Source organism: Felis catus, chromosome F2, assembly GCF_018350175.1.
Source record: "Felis catus isolate Fca126 chromosome F2, F.catus_Fca126_mat1.0, whole genome shotgun sequence".
NCBI lineage: Eukaryota > Metazoa > Chordata > Mammalia > Carnivora > Felidae > Felis > Felis catus.
In genome coordinates, this window is record NC_058385.1 from 45,874,407 (window position 1) to 45,899,072 (window position 24,666).

At 38.0% G+C, this 24,666-nt stretch overlaps 1 protein-coding gene across 8 annotated transcripts in view; it reads left to right on the forward strand.

The window, feature by feature from the left end:
• The window catches only part of VPS13B (vacuolar protein sorting 13 homolog B), an 804,655-nt gene that overhangs the window by 727,564 nt on the left and 52,425 nt on the right, over positions 1 to 24,666 (forward strand). For all 8 annotated transcript variants that reach the window (XM_023248521.2, XM_023248520.2, XM_045050210.1 and 5 more), the window contains one exon: positions 17,444 to 17,599. In XM_023248521.2, the coding sequence (XP_023104289.2) occupies positions 17,444 to 17,599 (156 nt within the window). The remainder of the gene's footprint in view (positions 1 to 17,443; positions 17,600 to 24,666) is intronic.

The following is a 24,666-nucleotide window of genomic DNA, read 5'->3' on the forward strand; positions in this document are numbered from 1 at the left end:
GATCCAGCCTGAAAGAGAGAGAGAGAGAGAGAGAGAACATTTCAAACAAAATGAGCAGAACTGCAGGGACCTGTGGGACAATTTCAAAAGGTCTAACAAATGAGGAATTGCAATCCAAAGATGCAAGGAAAGTGAGAGCCCAGGACCACAGAAAGAAAAAGAAAAAAATAATATCTAAAAATGTCCGAAGTTTTCTGAAAGATAGAAATTTGCAGACCAAAGAAGCTCAGAAAACGCCAGACATTTCAAAGAAACTCACACTCATGCACCTCATAAATAAACTATTAAAAACCAAAGATAAAGAGAAAATCTTGAAGATTAGCTGGAGGAAAACTGTAGGGGAAACAGTAACAACGAACTTCTCTTTAGATATCCCAGAGGCTAGAAGACAGTGGAACAAAATCTTTAAAGTGCTAGGAGAAGGTTTACACGGGAAGTGATCTGTTTGGAAGCTATTTGGGAGTTACAGTCACCAGGATTTGGTTATTGGTCATGAAAGGGAAGGGCTAAGTTTGACTCTGAGGCTTCAGACTTAGGGGACAAGTTGGTAGTATTGCTGTTGGGCCAAGACAGGGAACTGAGTAGAAAGAAGACAGGAACTGAGGGTACAGAGGATGGAATAGGGTATGAGAGCACGACACAGTGATTCTAAAATCCATTTTGGACACATTGAGTTTTGGATTCCTTGGAAGGGCAGAAAGGATGATCTATTAGAAGAAACACAGATTTGAAGCTATAAATGCCTGGATTTCACTCCTAAGGTTTGTTAGCTATATCAGACTGGAAAAGTTTCTTAATTCCCTGGAGCCTCAGCTTCCTCTTCTGCGAAATCAAGAGATTTTTGTGACTATCCCATGAAATATTATAGAGTGACTAGTAAATTACAAACTCAGTTCTCTACAACCAAAGGTTCCTTTCCTTCCCTTTCCCCATTCTAACAAGACATCCAAGTGACCATGTAGAGTAGGCAAATTGAATATAAGGGTCAGGATCTCAGGAGAATATTCTGGCCTGGAGGTAAAAATTGGGTCTATCACCAGTGCCTAGGTAGCAGTGGGAATAGATAAGCATGCCCAAGGAGACAGTGCTAACAGAAGAGGACTTTGTTAGTTACCTCTTGCTGTAGAACAATGTACAACATTGGTACGGGCACAGGCTGACTACTATAGACACTCCATTCATAAAAGAAGAAAAAGGGAGTCCCATCAAAGTTCCTGGTGCATAGAAATTCTAATATCCAACCAGTAACTCAGAAGTTTCTCAATTAGTAATCGTTCATACTCCTGCTCAGGAATGATTGTCCATGGCTCATGGCTTTGGACTCTTGGCTAAAGCTCTGAGTCATCCATCCCTTTCCATGAAAAGTAACCTTTGCTTGCACTTCAAAGTTTTCTCAGCCTGCTTTCTATCAGAATTGTGAAGAATCACAGGCCTCTTTACCGTTTTGCACTGTCTTCATCTCTTTCAGTCTAAATTGGCCTTGTTTCTTCCAATACAATTCAGTAAACAACTTTGTGGGTCTCTTATTAATCTTGCTGAGGTTTGCTACAGTAGACAAAATCATGTATCTCTTCAAAATAATTCCTTCTCTGCTTTGGAATTTGGTGACACCGCTGAGGGACATCACGCCTAAGTGTCTTAGAAGCCCTGTTGTTTGAATAGTTTGCTGAAACACCAGTTTAGGTTTTTCTGAGATCCTAACAAAGGATTTTATAGCCACATCCTGAGCTTCATCCCTAAAGCCAGCTTTCCTGGTCATGTCCTGGATTTTATCTTTGCCTAGAAACCATTTCTTGAATTTAGCATCATTTGCCTTCTAGAAGGCTAGAAATGTTCAAAACTCGCCAGTCATGGCTCCTGTTCATCTAACAGTTCTTCCTTACGCTTCTGTCACCCCTCTCAGACTTTAATACAAGCAACAGATAGAAGCCAGAAGGTACTTCAACACTGCCCAGAAAACTCCTTAGCTAGGTCACATAGTTGATTAGGCACATTTCTTTTCTTTCTTTTTTTTTTTTTTTTTTTTTTTTTTTGGGAGAAAGAATGCCAAGCAGGCTCCACACTGTCAGTGCAGAGCCTGACACAGGGTTCAGTGTCACAAACCATGAGATCCTGACCTGAACCAAAGTCAAGAGTAAAATGCTTAACTGACTGAGCCACCCACACACCCTGAGTGGGCACATTTCTACTTTTCCTGTCACTGCAGGTTGTGGTGTTGCTAAACTCTCTCTGCCACTACATAACAAAGATTCCCTTTCCTCCGTCATCCACCAACGTTTTCCTCACGTCCTCACTGACAGCCTCTCTATGGCCTTGAAGTAACTATTAAAAATATCTTTGAAGTATCTCAGATATTCATCAACACTCTTCTCAAGTCCTTCCAGTTTCTGCCCATTTGCCTGCTCCAAAGCCCCTTGCATTTTTAGGCTTTTGTTATAATAGCACTCCACTTGGAGATACCAAAATCTATATTAGTTGCATTTTGCTGTTTAATAAATTATCCCAAAACTTGAGTAGATAAAATAACAAATATTTTTTTTACCTCCATTCCATTAGCCAAGAATTTTGGGAGTGGTAGTTGTAGCTAAGAGTCTCTGAGAAGGCTGTAGTCAAGACATCAGCTGAAACTATAGTCATCTAAAAGCTTGACTGGGCTGGAGGATCCATTTCCAAAATGGCTCACTCTCATGGCTCTTGACAAGAAGACTTGGCTTTTTGCTACAAGGATCTCTCCATAGAGTTGGTTGAGTATTCTCATGACATAGCCGCTGGCTTCCCCCAGATCAGGTTATCCAAGATAGAACAAGATAGAAGCCATAGTGTCTTTTATGACCTAAGCTCAGAAGTCATTCATTGTCATTTCTGTGATATCCTAGTGGTTACACAGACTAGCCCTATTTAGCGTAGGAGAGAGCTACACAAAGGCACAAGTAACAGGAGACAAGGATCAGTGGAGTGATCTTGGAGGTGGGCTGCCATAAGGAATAATAGTAGAATTGGGGGGTTTAGGCTGAGGAATGGGATCCATTGAAAAAGAATAAGAAGAAGAGGAAAACTAAGACATAACAGGAAAACTAGGACATACAGTGTTCTAAAAACTAAGAAAGGAGAATATCTGGAGGTACAGAATTATCAGATGCCTTATGGTGGAAATTGAATGAGACAAGAACTGAAGAGACCGTTGTATTTGGCAATTGAGAGGTCATTGATGACTCAAGGAAAGCATTTTCATGGCAAAATAGGGATTGAAGCCAAATGAAGTGGGTTGAAAATGAACAGAAGGTGAGGAAATGGAAAGAATCAGCATAAAAAAAGTTTTTTTTAATCTTGATTGGGTGTTAGCTAGAGAAAGCTGCAGGGTAAAACGTGGGTTTTAAATGGAAGAAACTTAAACATGTTATATATGAGAAGAAATAAATAGAAGAGATTTATATGCAGAAGAGGAAAAATGATTAGTGGCATAAAAGCTTAGAAGGGAAGAAGAGGAAAGAATCCTCCAGATGGGAGGAGGTTTATATCATATCTATTGCTGCTTAACAAAGCACCCCAAGGCTTAGTAGCTTAAAAAACCTTATTAACTCATGAGTCTGTCGGTCAGAAATCTAGATGCACTCAGGAGGGTCCTCTGCCGGTGTCTGCAGGGCTCACTTGTGAGGCTGCCATCAGCTGGTAGGCCACCTGGGGCCCGCTGGTCCAAGATGGCCTCACCTACATGTGTGGTAGTTGGCAGGCTATTGGCCAGGGTACTCTTGGACCTCTTCCACGTGACCGCCCCGGGAGCCTCGCCCAGACAGGAAAGCAAGAGCAGAAGCTGCAAAGCCTGTTGAGCCTAAGCTCAGAGCTCATGCACAATCTCCTGCCACACTGGTAGGCAGAGCAAGTCACAGGTTTAGGCTAGGTCCAAAGAATAAGGACCTAGGTTTTACTTCTTAGAGTTGCTGAGAAAATTTGCGGCCACATGTGACTTAGCACAAAAGCCTCCTCCTGTTTTGAGACAGGAGAGAATGAGGATGAGTGTGAATGTAGATGAGGTTTTGATGAAAGTAAAAAGAGAAAAAGAGAACAGGAGGCTTTATAAAAGTAATTTTCCACAGCATCTAATCCTGTAGCCTGCTCATATTAGGCATTTGGTAAACGTTCACTGAATAAGGGTTTTTACTTACTTATAACATTTCTTACATTTCTCAAGAACATAAACTTAAAAGCTTAATTGTTTTAAAAATATGAAAATTATAAGTAGTGCTTTTTGCATCAGATTGGATATTTTGTGTATACTGTACGGGCATACAAAAAGAGGTCCTCCAGTCTCAAAATGTATGGTTCTGTATACTGTCAATGAAGTTGGACTTTCAATTAAGAGTGTTCCTGGTCTTCCACACCTCCTCCCCTGTGACTTCCCACTGGCCTCTAGTGAAAATTCTGACGGAATTAGGAGAGCCCTGCAAGAGGGGATTCACCACATACTCCAAACGAGAGCACCTTTCAGGTCCACGTGCATGTCCAACTCTTCCCAATTAATTTTTTTTTATTTTGTTTTAAGTGAACTCTACACCATACATGGGTCTCGAACTCACAACCCTGAGATCAAGAGTTGCATGATTTACCGACTGAGCCAGCCAGGCACCCCCAACTCTTCTCAGTTAACTGTGAAAAATTCTTAACTGGTTTGTCATAAACCAAAAGTACATTATATGTTACCAAATATTACCTATTTAGAGTAAATCACTTCAAGTCAGCTGTGCCACACATTATCTCCTTCTGTAGCCATGGAAGTAGATTCCCAGAAACCTACAGTATCACCCTTGTTGGGTAGGGCACAGCTGTCTGCAACTAGCAATTCCATGTGGAAAGGAAGGATTGTATGCCTTTGCTCCCCAGTGGCAGTAACAGGCTTCTTTTTACTGTTGCTGACATTAAGATAGCTAAAATCAACAGTGAGGTAAACACTTCTTGGGACCATCTGGCAAGGATTTTAATCCAAAATTTTCTGTAAACACTGACTCCATTTGAGTACCCAGAACCTACCGTCCAGTCACCATCGACTGCATTTTTATTTCAGTCTTAAAGCAGTAATTGAAATGACAAAATAGTAGACTGTAGGCTCTGTCCCTTCACCTTTCTCTCTTAAAATATTTCAGTTTCATGAGAGATTCCAGAAGACTTACATTCTCTAAGGAAGCTTAGAGGGCCTTGTGAGGTCACCAGTAGAGGTAAATGGGGCCCTAACAGTTTTGGTCGTTAAATATCTAGTAGCTAGAGCATATTTAGAATTTCTCCATTTTCTATTGGGAAATGCATTTACTCTAAATGAGAGGGAGAAGTTTGGGACTGAGTTTTCTTACTCCTGTATATTTCAAAGCTTCTTTGTAAAAATCATTTGCAATATGACCTAGTTAAGACTTTTAAAGTCTTTCACCAGAAATGGCAAAGATAGGATTGTGATAGAGCACTTTATTCAGTCCCAGGGCTGATTTCTGGAGTTTCCTATACGCCTGCATGAAAGAGAACAACTGGGGATTATTTCAGCTGTGAAGCACCCAGAGGAATGACTGCTGGTGCTGCTAATGGTCTCTGTGTCCCTCCTCTGGCAATAAATTTTAGATATTGAAATATAGCTTTGGAGAAAAATGTACTGAAGATTCCTTAAGCTTTTTACAAGACACTCAAAAGGCTTTTCACAAGCCCGTGCTCTGGAAATGTGAATTCTTGATGTCTAAACATAAAGGTCCTTTACTGAACTAATTTTAAATGTGAATTTTAATACAGAGTACTTGGAGAAAGGGAATGCAGCTGGACCATTAAAGCATGGTATTTTGCCATTTTTAAGTAATGGGAAATACTGATTAAGAATGTTATAAAGATTTCAGCATACATAATGTGATTGTGTCTAATCATAACCTATTAGCACAAGCCTGTACCAAAAGCATTAACTCTGTTAAAGACAATGGCATACCTATTATACTGTGGCACTTTTTAATTATTTCCATACTGAACAGGATATTGAAGAGCTTATTATCTAAAGGTCAGAATAATGCCCAAGACATGGCCAAGCCCAATGAGTGTCAGATGCATGGAATGTTGGATGACTTCATAGTTATGAAATTATTTCATTTCTCATGATAATTCCTGACTTGCCAAGTTAGTGAATTTTAAGAACTCTGAGAGCAGATTTTAAGATAAATGTGAAATAATCCATACTTTTGGAGTCAGGGACTTCCCTTCAGGCATTAGTTCATATTTGACTTGCTTGACTTACACTTGGGGATAAAATGAGTTAGGACAAGGTCTTAGATACCACATTCCCTTACTGGGAAAGAAAACCAACTTGCACAACTTTGGCTCATGTTTCTTGTTATACAGGCACTGAGAAGCAGCGGTTGCCATGAAATACTTTATTTAACCTTTACAAAAATGTTTTCTTAGTATGGCAAGGCAGTTTAGTTAAATGAAAATAAATAACTATAAAAACTTTGGATTTCTTTTATATCCATCTGTTGACTTCTTTTTTTTTCTAATTAAAAATTAGGGATAGCAATTATAATTGTCTAAATTGCCATAATGATTAAAAATGAGGATTTCATAAAACTGTTTTATCTTGTCTTAGGACACATGTTGGCATGTCTTCTGTTTTACATTAATGTAAATTTTGCTGAATGATGAATGTTGTATTTGAGAACAATTTAAAAGAAAGTTTTTATTCAAACCTTGGTTAGGTTTCTCTATTGTTTATATTTGTATTAAGTCAAAATTGATTTTCAAACAAACAAAACTGTTTGGCTCACAGACTCAAAATATCTCTCCAAACCTGAATGGCTGTTAAACAGTATCTCTAGTGTCTTTTCTCATTGGCTTCCATTTCTCAGCTCACCTAAATTAGTCTTTATTATTTCTATCCAACATATTCTTTTCTCTTCCACTGAAGAGTTGGGTCCAACCAAGAGCATGGCGACCATCGACTTGCATTCTGTCGAAGGAGTGTGTCTACAGAGCACCAAAATCTCCTGGCTGTTGGTGCAACTCAATTAAGCAATTAAAGTTTCTATTTATTTTATTGAATTACTGTAAAAGAAAATGTGAATTTCATAATTTATGAATAAACCATCCTTTTCTGTACTCCCACGTACACATACATATCACATTTTTCTGAATTTTTACTTTTCAACCCTTGGTAGTAGTATCAGGGGTAAACAGTCTCAAAGACTGTCACACAGTTCTGGACATAAGGCAGCCATTAGTATCATGGTTTTTTTCGGTCACATATCATTTAAATATCAAAAAGTCCACACCCTTTAGAAACATGAAAACAATAGATATGTGTAATGCTGAAATGACCTTTTTTTTTTTAAGTTTACTTATTTATTTTGAGAGAGGTGGAAACAGCGTAAGTGGGGGAAGGACAGAAAGAGGGGGAGAGAGAGAATCACAAGCAGGCTCTGTGCTGCCAGTGCAGAGCCCGACCTGGGGCTCAAGCATACGAAACCATGAGATCATGACCCGAGCCAAAACCAAGAGTCGGGTGATTAACCGACTGAGCCATCCAGGTGCTCCTGAAATAACCTCTTCAAAGCAAGCCTGTGTATCATTTCATACTTTTTTTACTGTACGTATTTATATCTTATTTCATGATTAATATGTCCCCAAAATTTATGCATAAATTATATTTGTAATATATGAGAGAATTTGCTCATGAAATCTTTTTGCAAAATTTTTCAAGTATATTATTTTCCCTAATTTAGATTTAGATCATTTTTTTAACAATTTTTTTTTAATGTTTATTCATTTTTGAAAGACACAGTGTGAGCGGGGCAGGGGCACAGAGAGAAGGAGACACAGAATCTGAAGCAGGCTTCAGGCTCTGAGCTGTCAGCACAGAGCCTGATACAGGGCTCTAACCCACAAACTGAGAATTCATTACCTGACATGAAGTTGGTCACTTAATTGACTGAGCCACCCAGGTGCCCCTAGATTTAGACCATTTTTTAGCAGAGAATACACATTAAGCATCCCATTGTTTTGTAGACCATGAATCTGTCAAATGTATCATAATTATTCATCCTACTCTTCTTAACTTATTTTTCTCTAAGTATATAAATTTTAGCCAGAAACAGAACAAAGACTGATGTCTGAACAGTGAAAAACTGTAAATAAATTTTTGAATTTAGATTTCTGTTTATAGATACTTGCAAAATATGAATCTCTTTTAATTTTAATAAGATTCTATGGCTTGATTATAGATATGTCAAAACACGGATTAAGCCTTAATGTTTGCTAGAGATGTGTGATGCCTGACACATGACCCACGGAAACTCAAACTGTGATAGAAGGGCACAATGCACTGTTTTAAAGCTATGAAGACTTATCAATACAATATGTGATAGACATGTCTTCTTTATATTAATTATGTATATTTTGTTTTTCTTTTGTACCTGTGACATTTTCTCTCCTATTCCTTTATGTATTTGTCCTTTTGCTTTGTGTATAATCATAAAGGTTTTCAAATTTTTCTTCCCTAGTAGTTATTCATACTTGCTCTACTTCCATCAGTGTAGATTGTTACTCTATAAATGCATTTTTTAGTTTCCTTGCATTTATTGTTTTTTTTTAATGTTTATTTATTTTAGAGAGAGACAGAGCACAAGCAGGGGAGGGGCAGAGAGAGAGAGGGAGACACAGCAGGCTCCAGGCTCTGAGCTGTCAGCACAAAGCTCGATGCGGGGCTCGAACCCACGAACCACGAGATCATGACCTAGGCTGAAGTCAGCCACTTAACCGACTGAGCCACCCAGGCGCCCCTCCTTGCATTTACTGTTTTATCTAATCTCCTTTTTATATCATATTCATTTTACCCTCATACCAGACTGTTCTTTCCTCTCTCAGTGGTTTTCTACAGTTTTCCAGAAATCATGTATTTTTTAACAGTTTAAAAAAAAAACAAAAACTGTCCTGATTTTTTTTTCCCTAAATTCTGCAACAGGGTGTTTATGGTAACTAGTGTCTTCTTCCCCTCACTTTTTAAGATGATATTCTGTTTCCTCTGCTTTGTAGTATTTTTTCACAGGTCTCATGGCTTATTTTCACTGTTGGTGATTATAGTCTATGGATTGTCCTTGGTTAGACTGTGTTATCACTCAAGGAATGGTGAACTTTCTCTTCTCACTCCCAGCAACAGGCCAGAGTGATTCAGTATATTCCTGTCTCACTTCCCATTTTCTAGTTGGCATGTCCTAATATCTCTCAACGATACAGAGGTAACAGCTTCTCCTGCATCTTTTCATGCTTCTCTGATACTTCAAATTGTCAAAATTTATGAGAAACTACAATTTCCCTTGTTCACAGCTGTTTTTGTTGTTTGTTTTTCCTGACTCTTTCTTCCTCCATAATGTTTGTCTTGTGATGACCTCTCCTGAAATACAGTGGAGTACTGCTACAATCTGTTTTTCCCTGGGAGCTCCTATCTCTGTATAGACACAGAAAGACTAGGGAGACAGTGAATAGCATGACATCAAACAGCCCAAGAAACTGTCGGTTACTTTATATCAGTGTCTCTGTGGCTTTAGTCCCTGCTGTTGCCTGATGACTGATGCCCTGAGGAAAAGTGGCAGTTGTGACCTAACAGTTCACTGCCTCTTCGGCCTCCCTGTCTGTACCACTCTCTCATGGGCAGGACTTCCCAACCCTCGTGTCTCCTCATCCCGCAGAACCTACAAATATGCCTCTCGGCTGCGCGAGAGCAAGATCTGGCCTCCTAAACCAATGGTTTTTATTCTCGTAGGACTCTTTCCTTTCCAGGATCAAAACTCAGTGGTTCTATTCAGGTTAGGATCAAAGCTATTAGAGGAATGTAAGCTGATGAGTTCATACTATAAAGTTAATTTTCCAAATTACATTGACAAGAATATGACAAGAAGTTGTTTGCACAAATGGTTTGAAGCTATAGCTTGCTACTTTTATGACTTGTCCTTGTTCGTAATGCAGTGTGCCTTGTAGACATTAATTTTGTACAGAAAGAGCCACTCCGAGTGAGGCTGTCGCCTGCTTTTGTTTATCAGAAACGATAGTCCTGTTTATCTTTTATTTACTCTACTTCAGCATGTCTTTTTTCATGTTATTTCTTTGGGTAACTAAATATGTCCTCCGGTCAGTCTTTTAACTCTCCCGCAGAATACCCCTGGAGTCCTACAACAACTTTTCCTTCCTCTCATAAAATTGTGCAGCATAATTTTTCTTGTTAAATATCTGTTTCTTCCACTATATTGTGAGAATTTTCAGTGCACGTAATGCATCTCATTCCTCTCTATATCCACCATGTGTGCTACAGTTCATTGGCTTGTGGTAAACATTTAATAGATGTAGATCCTAAAAATATTTGCTAAACTGAAGAAAAAAAAAAAACCTATTGCTCTAGGAAATAAAGCTCAAATAAGTACATTAAACTGCTCCAAGGATCATCTGAATAAGTACGAGAGCAAGCCAGACCCTATGGGAGGAACTCTGAGGCTACAGAGATGAACTGAACACCATGTCACCCTTTTAGCAAAGTGCCGGCAGTGCAAATGGGAAAGCTGCGATACTGCCTAGGACAGACGGGGAGATTTCACGCAGGAAGCTGAATTTGAGTTTTTAAAATAGAAATATGTCATTTCTTAGTCCTTAAAATGCAGGCTCTGTATGCTTTCTATTAGACATTTTTCTTTTTAATAACATTAATGTTTATCTGATTGCAAAATAATACATATTTATAGTATGAAATTTGGAAATTACATAAGAGCACACAAAACACACAAAGGAAAACTTAAAATACATAATCCCACAACCCCAAGATAACCACAGTTAGCATTCTGGCATTATTTCTAGCCATTTTCTCTGCTAGAAATAGGCATATATACTTTTTCTTCATTTTACAAAACCAGAATGTATATTGTAAGTATCTTTTTGTAATGTGCTTTTTTTCAGTTAATCTGTCGCTAACTAATAGTGCTAATGTGTTTGCATGCTGTGATTTTTTCTTCAGCAGCTTGAGAGGATTCTACAATATAGGTATGGTTAAGCACACCTTACTCTGAGTAAACGTACCTGAGTTCAAATCTTGTCCCTTGCCCTCCCCAGCACTGTGGCCCTGAACAGCTGTTCAGCGTCTCTGGAACTCAGTTTGCTTTTCGTCTGTAAAATGAAACAGAAGTATCTACTGTGTAAGATTATTTTAAGGAATAAGTGAGCAAATCTATAAAAAGCACTTAACCCAGTGCTTGGTACATAGTATGTGTCTAACAAATGATAGCTTTTATTGTTTTTACGATATTTTATTTGATCAATTTCCTACTAATGCATAATTTTCATTATTAAAACAATACTGGGATAAGTTACATCTAGGTTAATTTTTGCACATATGAATAATTACTACCTTATGATAAATTCCTATGTACAATTGATGAGTCCGTATCTAAAACTAAGATTTTTGACAAGGATTTCCCTCCCACTGCAATCTATATTCTAATGGACATTTTGTGAGTATGCCAGGTTTCCCTTTTTTATAAGGGGCTGTTTTAGGCTGATTACACAGTGTTTGTGGCTTTCTTTGAGTTCATTCGTGAGGGAAAACCTACAAGCACTCATATTTTATGGAAGAGCAAACTACCCAACACTTGTGTGAAGACAGTGGAGCCTCCATTATATCACCTCCTGGACTATCGATTTGGAAAGCTTTCTTTTTCTTTTTCTTTTTTCTTCCAAAATACACTGCATCAAAGAGTCCAAGTTATCCACTAGAAAATAAATCAATATGATTTATTTCCGCTTTCCTCATTCCTTACTTGTGAGATTGTGTTCTATAAATAAATGTAAAAGAGTGTATAGAGTGCTGAGATTTCCAGTATTGAATCAGGGTGACACCAAGCATTAGCCATTATCTAGAAATTTTTCCACTTGGTTTTTTAGCATTATGTCAGATACTCTGAACCTCCTGAAATTTAACTGCCTTAAAAAAACAATAATGAGCAGCATATTTCGATTTATTATGATGTTATTTTATTGGTGTGAAATGTACTATCAGTTCTACTTGTACGTTTCAAACAAGCACTTAAACTTTGATCTCTGTTATTTGATCTGTAGCCTTCCAGATATTATTTTAGATAGACAAGAATTTTAAAAAATACTTTAACTTCATTTGCACTCATAATGTTCACTATATCATCTGAGATCTACTTTATGCTTTAATATCAATATTGCAGTATCTGAATTATGGATCTGAGGGGTTATATTGATTTGTAGTTTAATCTAGTATCGTTATCCACATAAGGCAAATCTCCTGTGTTGAAAGGTCATTCAAAAAATAGGACGTTTTTAAGAGTGTACTGATCTTGGTGAGCACCAAATAATACACAGACTTGTTGAATCACTATATTGTATGCCTGAAACAAATATAACACCGTATGTTAACTACACTGGAATTAAAATGTTTAAAAATGTATAGACAAAAGGAAAAATTAAAAAATAGGAATTTCTAAACATTTTGATTTAATACTCAATTTTATGATATTTTGTACACAAGTATCACCACTAAAAATTTTTAATGTCTATTTTGGGTTATTTTTCAATAATCCCCACTCATTTATTAAATATCTATTGAATGCCTACTGTGCACTAGGCTCTTGGGATATAATGATAAGTTTAGAAGTTTAAAAAATATACATGATGCCTAAGCTTTAATATATGTATTAATGTATACATATATTGAAAGGTTTATTTCACTTGGATTGAATGTTAATTTTTTAGAACTCCTAAAATTTCTACAAAGAATATAATGGATTGGGAAAATTTTTGAAGTTATTTTAGATTTTCAGTTTCTTTTTAGAATATTACATATTACTGTACAGTATATTACTATAAAGTGCAAAAAAAAAGTATAAGTGAATCTGAAGACAAATTTTTTGTCTTAGGTAGAAATTATCTCGATAACAGTTTTAAAATGAGTCGTGAGGGGTGCCTGGATGGCTCATTTGGTTGAGCATCCGACTCTTGATTTTGGCTCAGGTCATGATCCCAAGGTCATGGGATTAAGCCCCGCATCAGGGTCCACACTGAGCATGGAGCCTACTTAAGATTCTCTTTGCCTCTGCCCCTGCCCCTCTCTCCACTTGCTCGCTCTCTCTCTCTCTCTCTAAAATAAATAAATAAAAATAAAAATAAAATAAAATAAAATGAATAAAGTTCACAGACAAGTATCCAGTACCTTCATTTATATTTAAGATATAATTTTTAAAATTTCGTCTTCCCCTTTTCTTTCCCTTCCTCGGTGTACCCTCTGTTCCTATATTTCATCCTGTTTTTCTTTCCTCTGTAACTGATTCAGGAATTCTCCCTTTGGAGGTTACTGTGGGTGGTCCTGAGAGCTGACCCCAAACCCCTGATCAGTAATTCAGTTTTAATTTTTATTTTGTATTGAAAAAAAAATGAACAGAAGGCTGTATATGCTCCCATTTGAGGTCTTCAGTGGAAAAACTATGAATTTAGTCTGGCTGCCAGTACAGCCCTGGGAAGGGGTGGGGGCAGGGTCTGCTGGATGAAAAGAAAATGTAGTCTCTTGGGACCTTCCAACAAGTGTGGCCACCGTACAACCTGCCTTATTGCTTAGTTGCAGTTCCCATTGAGAAGTTTAAACAAGAATTGTTCCTATTTTGACTTCTTCCCCAATGGAAAGTATTAGACACTAGCTAAGTAGGCCAAAAAGAATGAAAAGCCTGAATAGAAAAGATGGTAGAGGAAGTGAGTCAGTAAGGGAAATGTAATAGGAAAGAGGGGAAAGAAAATTTCCAAGTTGATAAGAGAACATAAAAATACCATGGGCTCCAGGCCATAAAGGATAGTGATTTTTTTGCTAAGGCCGTTGCTTCTTCTTTCTCGTGTTTTCATGTTTCTGGCCCACCTTGCCTCTCCTCCTGACCGTTGCCCTCCTACCTCCACACTCCACTCTTACCCTTCTCTCAACACACTGCTCCCCTATACAGAAGGCTTCATTCAAAAGGCTCATTCTTCAATAAAGCACAAATTCCTCACTTGGTACATCAGTGCTGGCCGCAGTCTACATCTGCCTCTCCGACCTTGTGCCTCACTCCTGTTTTTCATGTTCCCTTTGCTCTAGCCAGTCAACACTATTATTTTGCCCCCAAGCATACCTTCTGACTTTCACATCTCACATTGTCCCTTTGGCCCAGAAAGGAACCTTCATCTTTGCCAGTTGAAATCCTGTGGTAACTCTGAGACCCAACTGCTCCATGAAGTTCTCCTTATCATAGCAGCGTAGAGCAAGCCCTCCTTTCTCTAGATTCCTGTACCATTTTGTTCCTCCCCTAATGCTTCCTGTTATTTGTTTGTGCATGCTTTATTTTACCTATAAGATCATAAGCTTTTCGCAGGACAAAGAACACAGCTCGTCCTCCTTATTTCCTCCATAGGGGCTAGCATATCACCTTCCTTATAGTAACCAAGTACAAAAAAAAAAAAAATGCATTGGGTGAATGATCAAAAGAAATGTTACTAGGATCAAGTAGTCGAACACAGATTGCAAATTTTTATGCCTGGTTTATTGTTCCTTCAGTATAGAAATAAAAATTGACCTATGAGTATTTATTATTAAACGGAGAGTTCAGTACCTATAGCAGTGAAATTTAATCATTTGGTTCAAAAAGAACAGAACACGCCCCACTCACCTGATGCCCAGGAGTCTCAGCACTGCTGTCTAGTGTCTGGATCAGTCACTCATGGGAAGGAGGACCAAAGTAGTGCTGGGCCTTCTCATTTCCTTTTTGTAGATTTTCTCTCTTAGGAATGTAATTTCTTTCTTAATAAAGTATATGTGTTTAATAGCTATTTAGATGTTTTTAACAGCAGACCAAACATTACAAATATTCTACTGGTGATGCATATGGGGAGAGGTGTTATGTTTTCCCCCACCCAGCTTTTCTGTGTGAATTAAATCCAAACGTATCTGGATTCTCATAATTCAAAGAAAATATCTGCACCAACATTTTGAGAACAAATAGCTGCCAAGCGAAACCTGACAGCATATTCCTTGGTGACACTCAGTAAAAGCTGTGTAGACAGAGTGAGCGGCTACCTAAAACTGAGCTCATATGCAAATGTGAACACTCTCCAATTAAAATTACATTGTGTACATTAAGCCTCTCTTCAGAGGCTGTGGAATTTTCAGGAAAAATATCGCTGAGCTTGACCTTAAGTACCTTGCCTCATTATTTTTTTGTCATTTCCAGCTACTAGTCTCTCCAAAGAAAACAACTCTCTTGTTTCTTTTAGTTTTGTGTGTGCCCTGAGCTCTTATTCCCAATTGGTGCTACAAAAAAACTGAAATGGTTCCAAACACCACTATTGTTTTTCTTTTTTTCTCTCTGTAACTAATATTTAAAGATCAAAGATAACTCTGGTACTTTTATGTTGTAGAGTGTAAGACCAAATTTTCCCTAAAGGTATTTGCTGTCCAGGATTTTTTTTCTTTTCTTTTTTCTTTTCTTTCCTTTTCTTTTTTTTTTTCTTTTCTTTCTTTGTCTTTCTTTCTCTTTTTCTTTCTTGCTTTCTTGCTTTCTTGCTTTCTTTGAGCTGTAAGCTTTCTTCTTTAGAAATCATCTGAATGGTAGCTTCTTGATTTCACAGGGTCACTGGCAGTTGTATGCAGGAAGAGCTGGAGTGGGACCATATTAAAAGGAGGGAGATGAGTTAGGAGGTTTTTAAAAAATATTTTAGTAAGGTCTATAAGGCCAAAAGAAAAAACCCTCCCTTAACTTTCCACCAAAATCATATTGTGATAACTAGTACCTTGGGAAATTTTTTAATTTAAGCACTTTCTAAGGATCCTTCTAATGCTGAGACTAAAAAATAATCTTTCCATCAAAAAGCTTTTGTTATAATAATTCTCATGTAAATTCTTAATAATGTATTCATTTTAAGGGTCTATTATGATAGCTTTTATACAATATTTTTAAAGTTTTATTCGTTCTGTTAGTTTGGAAAATGTTTCATATGATTAGCCTTGGGTTCATTCTTTTATTTATTTATTTTTTAATTTTTTTTCAACGTTTTTTATTTATTTTTGGGACAGAGAGAGACAGAGCATGAACGGGGGAGGGGCAGAGAGAGAGGGAGACACAGAATCGGAAACAGGCTCCAGGCTCCGAGCCATCAGCCCAGAGCCTGACGCGGGGCTCGAACTCACGGACCGCGAGATCGTGACCTGGCTGAAGTCGGACGCTTAACCGACTGCGCCACCCAGGCGCCCCAGTGGGTTCATTCTTTTAAAGAATTATATATATTGGGGCACCTGGGTGGCTCAGTTGGTTAAGTGTCCGACATCAGCTGAGGTCATGATCTCGTAGCTCGTGAGTTCAAGCCCCATGTTGGGCCTGTGCTGACAGCTCAGAGCCTGGAGCCTGCTTCAGATTCTGTGTCTCCCTCTCTCTCTGCCCTTCCCCTACTCATTCATAGTCTCTCTCTCTCTCAAAAAAATAAAACATTAAAAATTTTTAATAAAAAATCATGTATGAGATGAAAGAAAATAGTGAGTTTGTATGTCATATGTTTTTCCTAGAATGTCAGTTGTATTTCCTTATCCTTAGTAATTGTATAGAACATTGTTTATCTTCATTGTATCCTAAAGAAGCAGTAATTATTATATTGTTTTGGAATACTTGTTCAGTTAAACTGATTTTCTTAGCCGCATTTAGTAAGTAGAAGTAGAAATAGAAAATATTTGATGATCATGAAAGAAATCTAAATATTACCAAAAGTGGCAGTACTATATGAATAAATATGAATGAATCAGGAGACTCATTTGGTAAAACTGACAACAAATACACACTAGAAGAAAAATAGAACAAAGACATTTTCTCATACTTTAAAAATGTTGAAGGTAGTTCTAATTTGATATATGTGATCTCATAAAAACAGTATATTGAATGAACTGCTTCCTCAAGTTGCCATTTTGTTCTTCATCAAAAGCAAAAATAAAGAATGGCAATTTAGGGTCAAAAATAATGCCACAAATGAAATTTTGCTTTAATTACTGTCTAGCCATAAGAAGGAATAAACTATCAGCCAAGACCAATGTTCTTTGATCTTACATTTCAACCTTCTTGTCCTCCAGATGATTGAAATGGTCTTTTCTCAAATGTTCAACAGGCCTTTTACCATTTGATAGGACAATTATTTTTAAGAAGGTTTAAAATGTGATCTGGAAAACCACATTGACTCTCTGTGGCATATTTGCTATTCTTAGCCTGGTTGAATAAGCTGGAAGTGGATGAATAATGCAGGTTAGAAAGAAAACAGATGCTAAATATTACAAATAGGAAGGTTTTCCAGCAACGAGACTTTCATTTTAGGACTAGATTTTTGTTGGCACTTTTGGCATTATGATGATGATTGTTTTTCTCTCCAGCTGTTACACATCTGTATTGAAGGCTGGGGCAATTGGCGCTGGTCAGAGCCCTTCGGTGTGGACCATGCCGGGACTTTTATTAGGACTATTCAGTACAAGGGTCGAACTGCTTCACTCATCATCAAGGTTCAGCAACTCAGTGGAGTGCAAAAGCAGGTAAGTTCCTTGTGTTCATGGCCCAGACAGCTCTTGATTATTTGATGTAACTAGTGGAAGGGGAACTTAAAGAAATGAAAATAATTAAATAATAAAACAAAATCCCAGTGGTGTGTCTAGTTCTGCCTACTACTACTGTGCACAAGTTTCTTGATGATCCTGAGGATGATGATGGCTTCAAACCCTTTGTCTCACATCTTTTACAAGAGCTGCTAACGAGCAGTAAAATTTACTGATTTTAGTTTCACCTCTTCTCTCTGTCACCACCTACCTTCTGGTAGAGGTGCTAATGAGCTGTGAAATGGCCAAAAGGCCTTTATTAAGAAGGAGAAGAAGGACAGGGTGTTGGGGACTCTGGATAACCCAAAGGTGGATAACCAGGAGTTGGTTCTCATACATGTAAGGGTAATCTTTGAGAAAATGTTGTGATACCTCCCATGACAGAGTGGGCCGGGGTCTCCAGCAAGCTTTCTTTTCCTAGGAGTTAATATTAACTGCAGTAAAAATTCACTACAGTCTAACTCTTGGCATATAAAACCTCAGCTCTCAGCACATATTTTTACGTATTTTATAAAACTTCCTTTTGGCTGTTTTTGAAGTTCTAAGACTGCAAAGGGGAAAAAAAGTATCTGACACTTTTTTTGTGTTCTTAAGATGTGAAAATGTGGTTTTTAAAAGATGTTTTTCAAGCATGGCACATATGACAAGAGTAGAAAGAAAAAAAGGAAGTATTAAAATCTGAAAACTGGCTTCACTGCACACATAATAACTGGATTTGTCATAAGAGTTTTAACATATACATCAGCATCTGGATTGTAACAGTCTATCCAGAGCTTATGTGAACAGAGGACATGATAGAAACAGCCCCCCAGCCTCTGGACAAGGAAAAGGGGAGCTTTCCTTAGCAGGCAACATGGGCTCCGCCATTGCCCGTACTTGGCAGACAGGAAGCAACTGGTGAGGTGAACAGTAGGACCCGTACCATGTACGTCCCTGGTCTGCACCTAATCAGGGAGCTGGACTTCATGTTCTCATTATTGTGGGCAACAGGAGTGAAAAGAATATAGCAGAAGAGTTTTCCCAATGAACTGACCATTCTTCAAGTAGTCGGTGACTGCCTGCAGTGGAACAGAGTAAAATGGAAGACACTATGTGACACAGGCTTCACTCTTAAATTGCAAGTGTGTATAAAACCCAACAACGTACACAACCGACAGTAAGTGTGAAGGACTCTTAGAGGTTTCACTAAGAAGATATGACTCGAGTTGGGCTTTGGAAAACATGTAGAATTTGGATTAAGAGAGGCCAGTCCAAGTAGACAGTATAACCTAAAGATAGGAGCATGGGACAGATGGGTCTTCCGGGGGCTCCTGATGGAAGCAGCCTAGCCAGTGTGAGCTTTGAGCTAGAAAGTCATAAGAACAAGACGTGTCTCTGACTGTCATCTGGCTTCAGGACTCTCTTACTTGGATATGCGCTCAACAGATACCTGCCCAATGATTACGTTCTGGTTTGTGATTCTGTCACTCATGTTTCTTTCAGAAATTCCTTATACACCTTCCCATTCACCAGTGTGCCTGAGAAATGGTCACTCAGCATCCGTTTGAACACTCCACATGATACAAGGCTCCTTTTCTCACATGGTAGCCCTTTCCATAGTTGGTTACCTCCAGCTATACAGGAAGCTCTTTCCCAGTTTCGAGCCAAAATCTCTCACCATTTGGCCAGTTTATACCATTCGTCAGAACTTGTGAGGGGTACACCACTTGTGGTGAGGGCTCTGTAAGTTGTATCTCCCCTTTATTACTGCCCTTTGGAAACATAAGGGAAGCTAGGATGATTCTTTCCTCTTAGTTGCCTTTTCGTTAGGCCACTGGTTCTCAAACTTGCATGTACGTCAGAATCACCCAGAAGGCTTGTTAAAACGTAGATGCTAGGTCCCACCCTCAGAGTTCCAGATTCAGGAGGTCTTGGGTGTGACGTGACAATTTGTTTTTCTAACAAATTCTGGTACAGGGCTCCCACTTTGATGGCCATTGCTGTGGTCTAAACTTCCCCAATTCATTCAGCTCTTTTGCCTGTGGTTGCTAGAACAGTGGCCAGTTAGTGGAACGGGGGGGTCACTCCATGGAGAAGTGGTTCTCATGGTGTATCCTGGTGGTTAACATCATAGCCAGTCTGGCTGTATCCACTTGCTGGCTGTGTGACGTTCAGCAAGTTATTTAACCTCTTTGATCGGTTTCCTGATCTGTGAAATGGGGAGAGTGATTGTGCCTTTGTCACAAAGTTAGTGGCAATTAAATGAGTTTGTATATGTGAAGTGCTTACGGTAGTGCCTGGCCCACTGTCATAACTCAGTAAATTATAGGCACAATTATGAAATATTCCCAGGCATGAGTAACAGTAAATGGACTTTGTTGTGTTAAAATAGTGCCTCCTTCTTGCATAGATATTATGTATCTTTAAGGAATAATATTAAATTTCAGGGATAAATTAATATATACAGTGTTCCTGAGCAGATATTATGCTTCGCAACAATAAACCCTAAGTCAAAAAAGTTGGCCATGAAGAGTACCTTCTTTGAAAATTTTCACAAAATGTTACCTACCTTTTTTTTCCCCCTGATAATAAAAGATTTCTCAGCCTTACTATTTATTACCTGATACCTTAGGCAAATTTCTTAACCTTTCTGTGCCTCCATATACCCCTTGTAAAAGAAAGCACCCAATAAATATTAGTTTCTTGTGGTTATTTTTATGTTAACTGTTTTCAAATATTTCTGAAAACACAGGAAAGCCTAAGGTAGAAAAGAAAATTACCCATATTTTTGCCACCCAAAGGTAAATACTTTGGTGTATTTTTTCCTACTGTTTTTTTCTATGCAGATATTTTTTTTTTTTACTAACTTGAGATCTGATTATAATTAGTTTTTCAACTTGTTTTTTTTCACTTAACATTATATGATGCTTATCTTCTCATGTTATCTGAAATTCCTGAACTATCTTTTTAATGGTTGCATAGTAATTTGCCCTGTGTTATGTTGAAACCCATTTAGACACCCATCCCCTTGTTACTGCACTTTTAGATAATTTCCAATTTGTTGCCATAATAAACCCTTAAATGAATATCTTTGTGTATACATATGTATGTCCAAATGTCTGTGTCTGTCCTGAAAATAATTTGCTATAAAACTTAATTACCTGAGCAAAAATGTGAATGTTTTTGGGGTGCTCGATACATCTTCCCAGACTGAAAAGATATACTTTATTCTTTAACCAAAATTCATTGTTCTGTGTCACCGGATTCTTGTTGGGGCCACATTAGTCCTTCAAATAACTAAGTGTATATATTCGTCCCAACCTTCTGCTGATTTTCTGGGTTTTCCAAACTATTAGCAAAAATAGTTTGTTAGTTTTAGACTAACAAAAATTTTTCCATTCATTAGAAGTTTAAGGAATCCTTTTCATCATTCTCTCTGTTAATGTCAAATATACAGATTTTTAAAGCATCTGGTGCAAATCACATTTCAGGATTTCCAAATGTTATTTGTACCATTGAATGTTTCATAATTATTTTCTGTAGCAGTCCCTCTCACACTTTTCTCTGCTTGTATTCTATGATAAATGCTGTTATTAAAAAGAAGAAGAAGAAGAATCTAGCCAAATAGGAAAGGACTCTTCAGAAACCAGTAATGGAAGCAGAAGCCACCTTCCCGTTGCATGTACCTTTTTGAAAGAAGTGCCATCTTGTCCCGCAGGAACTGGAGGTCCATTTTCCATTCCCATTGTCATAGAAGGCACATACACGCAAAATTTATATTTTGAGTTTTAGAATTTATTGTCATAGCCAAATGAGACTGGGCTCTAAATTAGGGCCATTTAAAAAACTTAGCAAAATGATGGAAAGTGGAACACAGAAAGAGCAGTTTGTTTAACCTAGAATGAAGCAAATGGAAAATGGTTGGTACTGAACCCAGGTAATGCTGAAAGGTTCAGCAGGCCACCAACTTCAAAACAACCGCTGCATACGTCAAAGTTGTGAAAAGTCTGTCTAGTCTTTCAGTTGGATTTAATTTTTTATTGTCAGGGTAGATCAACCAAAATTCAGATTAGCTCCAGTTAAGGTACATCAGAGACACAGGATTTCCTCAATTAGCCAGGTTGGGAAGGCAGATAGGAATCAAGGTTTCAGAAGAACTTCACGAATTCCTTCCTCTCTCTCACGTTGGCCTCTTTCCTTCTGTCCCACCTGGGCTGGGAAATAAACTGCAGCTGCCTAATTACCAAGCTCCATTTGGGGAGGTGAGTGTGTGCAGCTCCCTGATGTACCTTAACTGCATTAACATGCCCCTGGATGATGGAGAATTGGCTAGTGCGCATTTGAACAATGCCATTTGGTTGGACCCTGCCTTTCTTATAACCCTCTCATTTCTCCAGTTGAATGAAAACTGACCACAAACAAAATTTCTCAAGAACTTTGTACATTATACAGCTACCCCTGTACACATATTGGCTCCCACGTTTCCCATCCCCTCATTGAGGAAAACTTCACCACTTTAAAAACTTATATGTACATATGTATGTACGTATGTATATTTGTATCTTTATACATACACTTTTAATCATGGCTAAGATATCATTTTCCAGTGCATCTGGTGTTCTGGAGTTATTCTTTAATATCACTATTCTTCTTGGCACTGATCTAATAAGAGTTCTGAAACCTGCTAAGTAAAATCACATGTGGAAATCTTCAATACACGTCTTTGTGGCTTTGGGGAAAGAGGAGAATTAGTGTGAAACCTGGAAATGTGTATTAAAGAGAAACCCTACATTAAAAAAAATTAAGTAGCTGTCTTCAACTGATAAATTAATCTTGAAATTTTAACCATAATTTTCAAAATAAAGGCATTGTAAGTGTTGCCACGTTGAAGAAAAGCAGACATGGCTCTCGCTGAACCCTGCGTGGGAGCAGCCGTGAAGAACACCGCTCTGAGGAGTAGCCATTTTGGATTTCCCTTCATCTAAGTAGCCTTCCCTCCCTGGCCACTTTTAAGGGTTTTCTTTTTATCAAATTTGAAAGCCTATTTAACAGGCTTTATAGTTGAAAATGAAACTATAAAAACCCACCAAGAGGATCTTTGTCTTTAAACAAAGTGAGTCCCAGATGGTTGCAGAGATTCTGTGGTTTCTGTGAGAGACAGCAAAATTCTCTCCTAAATCTCATGGGGCCCAAAGGTTCTGAAGCAAGAGCAGTGTGCATACATTGCCAGGCCTGGGCACACCAAGAGTAAGAACAAAATTGAATACTGCCTCAGAGCTTTCACGTGTTTACTTAAAGTTAGGCGACGCTAAGGCCTCATAAGACTTAACCATGAGTGCCTGGTAACCCCTAGCATATGCTAAAGAAAAGCTTGCCTGCTAACTTAGGACTCATGGTCCAGTTGACTTCTATGTTTGTTACTGAGAAAACATTGTTTTAAAAGATTATTATGGCAGAGTATCTAGGAATAATATAACAGTTAAGCACAGTTTGGTTTTTACAGATGTTCTCCTTCTAAAGAAAATTCAAAGGAATAGATAGTTGGAAAATAAGTGTTTAAGAAAATGCTAAATTTCGCTGTTCAACTAATACCATTTGAAACAACAATGACATCTTATTTTTGGTCTATCAATCTAGCAGGTTTATTTGGGGTAATAGTTCATTCATAAATAATTATTCATAGTTATTTGTGTAAATAATAGTTTACTTACAAAGATGTTTACAAAGTACCCTTAATCACATAGGAAAATGTATCCATTAGAATGTTTTCAGTTTGAAGTAACAAAATAGGCTTTTTAGTCTTCATAATAAGTTAATGAGGCAGAACTATTCCTCTTTTACATTTATTATCTCACATAATAAGAATGAAGAAGCCGAGTTAGGTGTTGGTTGATTAAGCAACTCAGTGCTGTATCTGCTGCTCTGCTGTCCTGTTGGATTTGCCTTTTTTGTCTTAAGATGCCTACGAAAGATGGATGCATATATATCCTCTCATAACATCTTCCAGGACAGACAAGAAGCAGGGCTTTTGCTTCTCAAATTGTCTCCCTTATCAAGGAGGAAAATGTTTCCCAGAGCCTTTTAGCAGTCTTCCCTTTTCATATTATTAGCCAGAGAGCATCCCATGTTCACCCCTAAAGTAATCACTGGCAAAAGGAGAATCGATTTACCAGGATTAGTTTGTAACAATTATAACAGATTCTGGGGTTCATGGAGGTGTCCACCTTCCCTGAGTACTTTGCTGCTTTTTGAGACCTTAACCAAATGAGGGCTATTCATATCAAGGGAAAGGGAGGAACCACCTATTTAGAATAGAACCAATGGGATCTACCACATTTACCTTATGATGGGCAGTTTTTATTCTTTTCTATACTTTCTACATTCTCTTAATTAGTAGTATTACATTCTCTTAATTAGTATTAATTTTATAATAAACAGACTTTCAGAGTGATTATCAGCACAGACTCTAGGCCAGAGAGTCTGGGTAATGTCCCGCAAGTTATCCATCATCTTTGTGCCTCTGTTTTCCCTCATACATGAGTCATAGCAGCACCTATTTGATATGGTTGCTGTGAGAATAAAAGAACTAATTTGTAAAAATGAGTATATACACACACATACATATATATGTGGGTGTACATATGTATGCAGAGAAGGAGAGGGAGAGATTTATTTTAAATTGGCTCACACAATTATGGAGGCTGAAACCCAGAAGAGCTGATGTTTTTTGGTCCGTGTCCAAAGGCCAGGAAAGACCAAAGTCTCAGCTCAGTTGGAGGAGTCCCTCCTACTCAGGCTCTTTGTTCTATTCAGGTCTTGAATTGACAGGATGAGGCCCACCCACATTGGGGAGGGCACTCTTCCGTACTCAGTTTACCAATACACAGTGAACCTCACCTTCACAGGCACACTCAGAATAATGCTTGATCAAATACCTGTGCAGCCTGTGGCCCATTCAAGTCAGCACGTAAAATTAACCATCACATCCTTAGACCCATAAGTAAGCCACATATGTATGGGTATGTGTG